The 10,871-nt window shown below is 37.7% G+C and overlaps 1 protein-coding gene across 1 annotated transcript in view; it reads left to right on the top strand.

The window, feature by feature from the left end:
- The window catches only part of DYNC2H1 (dynein cytoplasmic 2 heavy chain 1), a 349,832-nt gene that overhangs the window by 147,985 nt on the left and 190,976 nt on the right, over positions 1-10,871 (top strand). Inside the window, exons 65-68 of the mRNA XM_023757927.1 lie at positions 1,623-1,786; positions 3,632-3,751; positions 4,521-4,655; positions 6,280-6,423. Of these exons, the coding sequence (XP_023613695.1) occupies positions 1,623-1,786; positions 3,632-3,751; positions 4,521-4,655; positions 6,280-6,423 (563 nt within the window). The remainder of the gene's footprint in view (positions 1-1,622; positions 1,787-3,631; positions 3,752-4,520; positions 4,656-6,279; positions 6,424-10,871) is intronic.

The raw sequence follows: 10,871 nt of genomic DNA, 5'->3' as shown, positions 1-10,871 counted from the left end.
ACGGCCCGCGGGCGGATCCGGCCCATTTCAATGAATAGAACTAAAAAAAAAAAGACCGTACCCTTTTATGTAATGATGTTTACTTTGAATTTATATTAGTTCACACAAACACTCCATCCATGCTTTTGTTCCGGCCCTCCGGTCCAGTTTAAGAACCCATTGTGGCCCTCGAGTCAAAAAGTTTGCCCACCCCTGGTATATACCTTGGTTGCAGGTTCCCCAGCCTCAGATGCTGGAGACAACCAATCAATGTGCTTCTCTCACATCACTGTTTCTCTCTCTCTCCCCCCACTCCATTCTACTCTCTCTAGAAATTAATGGGAAAAATATCCTCAGTGAGGATTAAAAAATCAATTATTTGTTGTCAATTTAAAATAATAAGTTATGGATATAATTGTTGATTAATATCTCCGTATCTGTTATATAATGAATATTATTGTTTTCTATTTTAGAACTAGAGGCCCAGTACATGAAATTCATGCATGGGGGCGAGTGGGTCACTCAGCCCGGCCTGCACCCTCTCCAATGTGGGACCCCCTTGGGGGATGTCCAATTGCCTCTCGCAATCTGGGACCACTGGATCCTAACCACTCGCCTGCCTGCCTGCCTGATTACCCCTAACCCCTCTTCCTGCCTGCCTGATCACCCCTAACCACCTCTGCCTGGCTGCCTGACCGCCCCTAACTGCTCCCCTGCTGGCCTGATAGGCCGGCCCTAACTGCTTCTGCCTTGCCCCGCACCCGGGACCCAGGATTCCCTCCTCCAGCTGGTTGCAGGCACCCGGGACCCAGGCTTCCCTCCTCTGGCCGGCCGCAGGCACCCAGGATCTGGGCTGGCTTTGCCTGGGCTGGCCTCAGCCACAGGGGGCCTTGGGCGGGAGGCTTCTCCCAGGCCGCAGCTGCAGGCGCCCGGGACCGCGGGGCGGCCGGCTTGTCCCTCTCCCTGGACGCAGACTGGCTGGTCCCCATTCCTCTCTCTTGAGCTCATTTGTGCCTGGCTGGTCCCCATTGCTCTCTCCCGAGTGTTGAGTGTCTGAGCCGCTACAGCATGACTGTGTGAGGGCATGACAATCATTTGCATATTAGCTCTTTATTATATAGAATGCACTCCTTTTTAAGGCAGAACTTTACTTTCCTTATGTTATTAATGATAACTTTGTAATTACTCATGTGTTGATTATCCTAGGTTTATACCAGTTTATTCTGTCTCCAAGCATCACATCCTCAATACTAGTTATAATAAACACGTTTTAACTGATGAATTTAGAAATAGAGAATAATATATAATAGTTTTTAATTTTTTATAATCTGTAATCTCAGAAAAATTTGGAATATGAAACATATAGTTAACACTAAAACCATCTTGAATATAAGTAGATACTCTTGATGCTTCAATATCTTGGGGTCATCTTAATGAGTATGACTTACAATTGCTTACATAAGTGCCAGCTAATAAAGCATCTGGTTAATAGTGTTTTGGGTAGCCTAACTGTTGCTCTTTTGAACTCTTGAAAAGTCTGTAATACAACCTATTTAGAATTACTGGGAAATTTTATTTTTAACGTCATGTAGCAAAACACAGGATATTAAGGCCAACTAATTGTGTCATTTTTAAAAAAATAGGACCTCGTTATGTGGTACAAATAGGTGACAAAATTATTGACTACAATGAAGAATTCCGCCTTTTTTTGTCAACAAGAAACCCAAATCCCTTCATTCCACCGGATGCAGCTTCCATTGTTACTGAGGTTAACTTTACTACTACAAGAAGTGGATTACGAGGACAGGTATCCATCTATCATAATTTACCTTGGAGATCTTTTGTAGTTTTATATACTCATTAGACTTTTTCAATGGGAAGCTATTTTGTTAAACTGTTTAGCATTTAATTTTCTGAAAATATACTTTCAAGTTATCTTAAATCATTTGGGTTTATTTCATGTATCATTTGTGTTAGAAGTGTGCATTTGTTGCTAAAGTCAAATGGTTGATTCTTTCAGTATAAATTTAATTTTAAGTCTGTTTCCATCATATATGGTAGAATTTGAGAGATGGAAGAATCATAGAGATTACGATCAGCTACTTTATTTTTTTAATTGTAAAAGATGAAGTTTAAATGTGAAAATTTCATTTAATTGACATACTTAGCTAGTTGAGGGTCTTTGATTCCCACTCAATTTTTTTCCTTCATCAGAGCATACACACCTTTGAATTCACTTTATCTGGGTATGGTTTATTAATGCATGGATTTCAAACTAAAGTTTAATATCCAGACATTTATTTATATGCTATCTCACTTATTTTTTTCACTTTAAACATATACCTGTTGATTTTTTGAGTATCATCCTATTTTTTATTTATCTAACAATCTTAGATTTTTGATTTATATGATAGCATGTCTATTTGCTATAATTTTCACTTTATTGTAATTTTAAAATCTTCATTATTAAATATTTTTCTTACCATATTATGTGACTCACCACATATATTTCTATGAACATTATCTTTGGATTTACTTGATGATAATCTTATAAATAAAACAATGGGCAGATTATTTAAAACTTGGCAGAATTAGTTGACAAAATTGCTCCTTTTGTCTAAAAGCTCTCCATAGTGCACAGCTGTTGTGGCTTAGTGGTTGAGCATCTACCTATGAACCAGGAGGTCACGGTTTGATTCCTCGTGGGGGCACATGCCTGGGTTGTGGGCTTAGTCCCCAGTGTGAGGCTTGTAGGAGGGAGTCCATCATTGATTCTCATCATTGATGTTTCTATCTCTCTCTTCCTCTCACTTCTTCTCTGCAATCAGTTTTAAAAATATTTTTAAAAAGTAAATAATAAAAGCTCTCCATAGTAATTGCTGAAAGTCGCTATTTAGATATTTAACAAAAACTAAGAGACAATGCTTATATAGTTTATTTTGATTATATGATTTATGACATACCAGTGTCATTCCCTAATTTGAATTTCCAAAATTAAGAATTTGACACAGCATTTAAAAAAAACAAACAGCTTTATTAAGATTTAATTCACATGCTGTACAGTTAGTTCACCAATTTAAAGGGTACAATTCATTGATTTTTAGTGGAGTGCTTTTTCTTATGGTAACAACATTTTGAAGAACAAACTTTTCCAAAGTCGCTGAGCTGTTTTTCTTTCTCACCAAAAACATATGAGTGTTTCACTTTCTCCACATTCTAACCAACATTTGTTATTATTTATTTTTTAATTGTAGCCATACTAGGTAATTGATGATATAGTGTTTTAAGTAAGATATCTCACACTTCTTTATGTGAATACTTAACCATTAAAAATAGTAGCTTCTATACTTTTTATATATATAATCTAAGTTTAGAATTAAATATTCCACATGGATATGTTAAATAATGCATTTTCTTCTACCATCCTGTAATATTTAACATTTTACCCATCAGATTAACTATTTTTTGTCAGAAATAATTGTGAAGGTGTCTCATATATATATAACCAGAAAGAATCATGTAAGGTACATAGTATCATAATACTTGTAGGATTTGGTCAAACTTAAGGCCTGCTTGTGGAAAGTTTTTATTTTATTATGTTTTCTTTAAACTATATCACTAGAATAACCTTGATATTAAAATTTGTTTTAAGCTTTTGGCTCTAACTATTCAGCATGAAAAACCTGATTTAGAGGAACAGAAAACAAAACTATTACAACAGGAAGAAGATAAGAAAATACAGTTAGCCAAGCTTGAGGAATCTCTCTTAGAGGTAAAATTTAATTACTCAAGATATTTATTATATTACCTTATTTCTTTAATAAATATACTGGTAAGTAAATATATTTAATAAATATACTAGTAAGTAAGTAAATATACTAGTAAGTAAATATACTAGTAAATATACTAGTAAGTAAGTTTTTTTTTTAAATTAATAGTACCTTCAGCATGTTTTTGGTTGTATCAAAGACATATCAATATATATCTTAAAATCAAAATTCAAACAAAAAAACTAGATATTTTGGAGTATAAGATTTTAAGAAATAGTGTTTAGCGAAAAAGAAAAGAAAAAAAGAACCAACTCATGGACCTGGACAACAGTGTGGTGACTGTGGGGAGGAGAATAGGGGGTTTAGTGGAGGTGGAAGAGGGTATAAGGGGGATAAATGGTGGTGAGAAAATTTTAAGAAAATAATGTTTAAGGCAAGCAATTTTTAATAAACACTGTCTTCATATTGGATTATTTCACTAATTAATTATCTGTTTACATGCTCAGAATTTCAAGAAGCATTAAAAGGTAGCATGAGATTATAATTTAACTTGTAACATTAAGTATTTTTATTAGATTGATAAATTAATGTATATGCAATGCTTTGATGATATAGTATAAAAATTTCCTATATCATTCTTGGAGGCTATTAAATGTTGAAATTGTTTTAAAATAACATAGGTTCTCATAAACATCATCAAGTTAATTTTAGTTAATTGATTACTTTAATATGTATGGTAACATTAATATTATTTTGTTAATTTTTCTACAGACACTTGCCACATCTCAAGGCAATATTTTGGAAAATAAGGATTTGATTGAATCTTTGAATCAGACAAAAGCAAGCAGTGCACTTATTCAAGAGTCACTTAAAGAATCTTACAAACTTCAAATTTTTCTTGATCAAGTAATTATTCCCTCTTACTGATTTATAGCCTGTTTTTATAAGCTTTTATGTTAATATTAAAAATGTACAATAAGGACTTTAGGGTAATGGTGATTGCAAAAAAAGAAAGCTATTAATAAAACCAGAGCCTTGGGTCCGATTCTTAGTATTACAGAGAGGGTGATGAGATCGTGGCCTTGAGGATAAGACTGCTGGTCAGTATACCCTGCTGGGTTCTACGCGTGTTAGGTATACTGTTATCTGAAGTTCTACAGTTTAAAATGAGCATATTGAACATGACTATTATAGCATCTTTGCACACCTGAAACAGAAGTTAAGGCAAGTGGAATCCATCCATTAGTCAAAAGAGTTATAAGCTTTTTTTTCTATTAAAAACATTTTTTACCTGTGTATCCTGAACTATGTGATTATGAGGTTCTGAACTGTTTTCTTACAAATGGTTAGAATCTTTTAAACGTTTTTTGACATTTACTTTTGTAAAATTCCAACCTCCTTTCAGTATAATACATTTTTTCCTCTTCTGCATTCTAGTGACTGAGCTTTGCTTGAAGAAAATAAGACAACCAAGCAGATTAATGTTATGTATCGCAGGCTGCTAACTGACCTTCTTTCATTCTTTTCCATTTACTTCAATAACGTTTCAAATTTTTAGTTCAGTATTTTGCATCTATTGCTCAAATTTTATAATTATATATTATTACCTTTTTCATCTTGGCAAGAGCTCTATAGAAACTAGAATAAGAGCAAACTTATAGCTCGATTCCAATCTTGTTTCCCCACCTTCTCTAAACTTGGCATATCTCATGATTGTCATTCTATACCTAAAGGAATTTGAACTTTCTTTGCTTTCTTTTTCTTAACAGGCATTGCTGAGTCACACACATAATTTTACCAGTATCATATTTGTAAACCTGGGGCTTTGATGGAGATCCTTCTCAGAGTTCCACTCAGAACCTTGAGGCCATTTAATCCTATGATTCTCATTTTTTATAATCCTTTACCTTCAGTCAGAATCAAAGCAACAGTGGTTATTAACTCTTTCTATACTTATGTTGAACAATGCTAGATGCTTTATTATCTTAATGTGGCCACCTGTTACAGTCTTCTTCACTCTAGTTCCATCAGTAATCTTGCTGGAACTAGTCCCACACACTACATTCATAGTTTTTTTTTTTGTTTTTTTTTTTTTTGCTACAGGGATAGCCTAGTACTACTGTCCTGCCCTCTTGCATTATCTAAACTGGTTTCCTTTTGAAATGTGAAATTGCATTGTTTATTTTGTGATCACAATGGTTTACCATTCCATCTTACTCTCTTCCCCTAATACGAGTGCTCATGGTCCTCATTAATATCAACCCATGAACCACTTCCAGCTTTGTAATATGTGGGGTAGATACGTATTTGAAATATATTTCCCTCAATTTCATAAAAATAAAAACCAGATCTTGCTAGTCCTTTTAGTTATAACATTCTATGATTTGTCATCTTCATTCATTGGATGTATGTAGAAATAGTAAGGCTGTGGCTGGATATATGCATAGTGGTCTGTAGGTGGCAGTAAAACACTATTACTCAGGTGTTTTGTGTTTTTGTTTTTTTCTCTCTCCCAACCAATGATTCACAGGAGCGGGATGCCTATCTTCCTCTGGCTGAGAGTGCTAGCAGGATGTACTTCATTATCTCTGACTTGTCCAAAATTAATAACATGTACCGTTTTAGTTTGGCTGCATTTCTTCGACTTTTCCAGAGAGCTCTGCAAAATAAACAGGTATGCTATTGGTTATCCTATAGCTGAGACTGAATAAGACAGACCATTTTACTGATGATTAATTTATAATTTCTGAGCAAACTTGTTTGGAATTATATTTCAAAAGACCACATGTAACAATTTTAAATTATATTTAGAAGAAAGTACCTCCTTTTTATGTTCTTAACAAACTGTCCCAATGTAACAGTCTTCTGCTTTTGTGTTAATACTAGTGACCCAGTGCATGGATTCATGCACATTGAAAGGAAATTAATTAGAAGGTGGTCTGTGGGGCGGGACTGGGTGAGATGGGCTGGACATGCCCTGGAGCCAAACTCCCGCAGTCCCTCTCTGGCCAGCCGCACCTGGGGCGGTGCCACAGCTCAAAGGGCATCTGCGGAGTGAGTGGGGTCCCTCTGGCAGGTGAGGTCCCTCAGCCTGGCCTGCAGGGATTGTGCTGAAATTGGCTCTCCGACACCCTCCAAGGGGTCCCGGAGTGCGAGAGGATACTCTGAAAAGTTGCTGTCATACAGTGTGTGGAATGCAAACCCAAGTGTGCAGTAAACCAGATTTGGGGCTGGCAGTGCCCCAGCAACAACATAAACCATGGCCGAAGATGGAATCGCGCAACCCCGCAAGGAATTGGGCTTCCTCCTCTCTGGCTCCGGGGTGTGTTACCCAAGAACTGCTGCTGCCAAGTCACTGCAGCTTGGTACTAAACCAGATTCAGGGCTGACAGTGCCCCAGCAACAACATAATCCACGTCTGAAGGTGGAATCGCATGGCCCAGCAACAACATAATCCATGGCTGAAGGTAAAATTGCAGGGCCCTGCGAGGAACTGGGCTCCCTAATCTCTGGTTCCGGGGTGTGTCACCCGAGAATCGCTGCTGCCAAGTCACTGCAGCTCAGCAACTCCTGCGTTAAGCGTCTGTCCCGTGGTGGTCAGTGTGCGTTATATCTACCGGCCAGTCGGACGGTCGCTTAGACTTTTATATATATATATAGATTAACATAATGATTTATGTTAATGATTTATGTTCTTAGTATAAAAGAAAAATTAAAGACAAACATTAAAAAAACCCATACAACCCAGTTCGTGCCTCACTCAGGGCCACAGAAGTCTGACTGTGTGAACAGAGCAACCTGTGGCCACTTGACCCTGGCCCCTGGAACAGTCCTCCTGAGGATACCTGGAGCAACCCAGCACACGCCTCATTCCGGGTCACAGGAGAGTTTGGATTGTGTGACCCAGAGCAGCTGGCCTCGGCTCCACACTGGACCCTGGAAGGGGTGACCTGGAATGTGCTCCAGTCTGGGACACAGGAGAGCGCTGACTGTGCAACCCAGAGCAACCCGTTCCTGCTCCACCCCAGGCACAGGGACTTGCTCCTAGGGCAACCTGAAGTAACTCAGTGTGCGACCTAATCCAGGCCACAGGAAAGCTCTGATTTTGTGACCAAGAGCAACCAGAGTCGGCTCCACCCCAAACCCCGGAACAGGCCTGCTGAGGCTACCCAGAGAAATCCAGCATGCACCCCTCTCTGGACTATAGGAGAGCACTTCCAGGGCAACCCAGAGCAACCTGGTGTGCCAAGCTAGGGGCCACAGGACTGTGCTGCAAGTGCACTGCCAGAGGACTCAAGGTGCCTCCCTGCCATGGGTGGCGGACCCGCAAGACGAATTGCATGCCAAAGGACTCTGGGTGCTCACAGGGATTTGAACACCAGAGGAACTGTGCATGTGCCCCCACCACCCCGAGCACCTGAAGTGGACAACTGAGGTACCAGATCTGTGGGAGATGGGGATACAACTCAGAGCAGAGACAATAAATGTGTGAGATTGAAGGCAGACCCAGCCTCTGGGCTAATGATTTCTGTACCATTGGACTGATAGGGACTTCAACTCTTAAACCCCAAGCAGGGTGTCCAGGGCCAGAAAGAGACAGCAAAAATGAGGAGACAAAGAACAAAAGAAAAGTAGGAATCACCAAAAACTGTGTGTGGGGGGGGACTAAATGAAATGGAGACAAGCAATATATCAGAGAAAGAATTCAGAGTAATTGTTATATAGATGCTCAACCATCTGGATGGGAAATTCACCAACATATGTAAGAATCAAGAGAAATGAAGAATGATATAGCAACAATAAAAAACACAATGGAAGGTTTCAACAGTCGACTAGAAAAAGTGGAGTACCAAATAAGCAAGTTAGAAGACAGGGTAGAAAAATCACCCAATTTGAACAGCAATTGGAAAAAAATTAAAAAGCAGGAAGAGAGCTTAAGGGAGCTTTGGGACAACGTGAAACAAAGAAACATGTGCATAATAGGGTTGCCAGAAGGTCAAAAAGAGGAGTAAGGAATAGAAAGCCTATTTGAAGAAATAATGACAGAAAACTTCCCTGACTTAGGGAGGAAAAAAGTCACACAAGCACAGAGAGTCCTACACAAGATGAAACAAAAAGACCACACCAGGACATGTTGTAATTACAATTGAAAATGTTAATGACAAAGAAAGAATCTTAAGGGCTGCAAGAGAGGGACAGAAAGTTACTTACAAGGATCTCCCATTAGATTACCAAATAATTACTCAACAGAAACACATCAGGCCAGAAGGGAATAGAATGAAATCTACAAAGTGATGCAAAGCAAGGTACTGAATCCAAAAATACTCTATCCAGAAAAGCTATCAATCAAAATTGAAGGTGAAACCAGGATCTTCTTAGAAAAAAAAGGGGAGCTAAGGGAGTTTATTACCACCAAGCCAGCAATGCAAGAATTTCTAAAAGGACTGTTGTAAAAAGAAGAAATAGAAAAGAAGGAACACAGGAATAAAGAAGAAAAATGGCAACAAACAAGTGCTATCCATAATAACCTTAAATGTAAATAGATTAAAAGCTCCAATCAAAATACACTGGGTGGTTGAATGGATAAGGAATCATGACCCATATACATGCTGTTTACAAGAGACCCACCTCAGAACAAAGGACTCACAGAGACTGAAAGTGAAGGGATGGAAAAAAAAATTTTGCAGGCAAATGGAAATGAAAAAAAAAAAAAAAGCTGGGGTAGCAATACTTATATCTGATAAAATAGACCTCAAAGTGAAGGCCATAAGAAGAGATAAGGAAAGCCATACTAAAGGGATCAATACTATTAGAGGATATAACTCTGGTAAACATATATACACCCAATACAGGAGCACCCAAATACATAAGAAAACTTCTGGAAGATATCAAGGGTGAGATAGATAGCAATACAATTATAGTGGTGGAATTTCATACCCCATTGACACCACTGGATAAATTGTCTAGACAATAAACAAACAAGAAGCAATCTATACAACTCACTAGATCAGGTAGAAATAATTGACATCCTCAGAACATTTCACTCCAAAGCAATGGAAAATACATTCTTCTTGAGTGCACATGGGACATTTTAAAGATAGACCACAGGCTAAGTCTCTTTAAATTCAAGAATATAGATATCATATCAAGCATCTTCTCAGATCACAATGGAAAAAAATTAGAAATTACTATAAAAACAAACAAAAAAAGCAAACACTTGTAGGCTAAATAGCATGCTATTAAACAATTATTGGGTTACCAAAGAAGCAAAGAAGAAATAAAAAGCATCCTGGAAACAAATGACAATGAAAACACAACAATCCAAAGTCTATGGGATACAGTAAAAGCAATTCTCAGAGGGAAGTTCATAGCTCTACAGGCCTACCTCAAGAAAACAAGAAAAACTGGTAATAAATTAACCCTACAACTTAAAGAATTAGAAAGAGAGCAACAAGAAAAGCACAGAGTAAGTAGAAGGAAGGAAATAAAGATTAGAGTGGAAATAAATGACATAGAAACGAACCAACCAACCAAACAACAACAACAACAAAACACTGCAAAAGATCAATAGAACCAAGAGTTGTTTCTTTGAAAGGATAAATAAGATTGATGAACCTCTAGCCAGGCTCGCCAAGAAGCAAAGAGAGAGGACCCAAATAAACAAATCAGAAATTAAAAAGTGAAGTAAGAACTAACCCCACAGAAATACAAAGGATTGTAAAAAAAAAAAAAAAAAAAGACTACAAACAACTCTAATCCAACAAACTGGATAACCTAGATGAAATGGACATATTCCTAGAAAAAATACAATCTTTCAAATCTCAATCAGGAAGAATCAGAAAATCTGAATAGGCCTATAACTATGGAGGAAATTGAAGGAATAAAAAAAACCCCCCAAACTTCCAGCAAATAAAAGCTCTGGTCTAGACGGCTTCACAGGGAAATTTTACCAAACATCCAAAGAAGTACTAAATCCTACCCTCCTCAGACTATTACAAAAAATCAAGAGGAAGGAACACTTCCAAGCTCCTTCCATGAAGCTAGAATTACCCTAATCTCAAACCAGATAAAGACGCTACAAAGAAAGAGAATTATAGGCCAGTATCCCTGATAAACATAGAT

This window comes from Myotis lucifugus, unplaced genomic scaffold (assembly GCF_000147115.1).
Source record: "Myotis lucifugus unplaced genomic scaffold, Myoluc2.0 scaffold_117, whole genome shotgun sequence".
Lineage (NCBI taxonomy): Eukaryota > Metazoa > Chordata > Mammalia > Chiroptera > Vespertilionidae > Myotis > Myotis lucifugus.
Note: the sequence above shows the minus strand (reverse complement) of the source record. Positions and strands in the feature narration are given on the sequence as shown.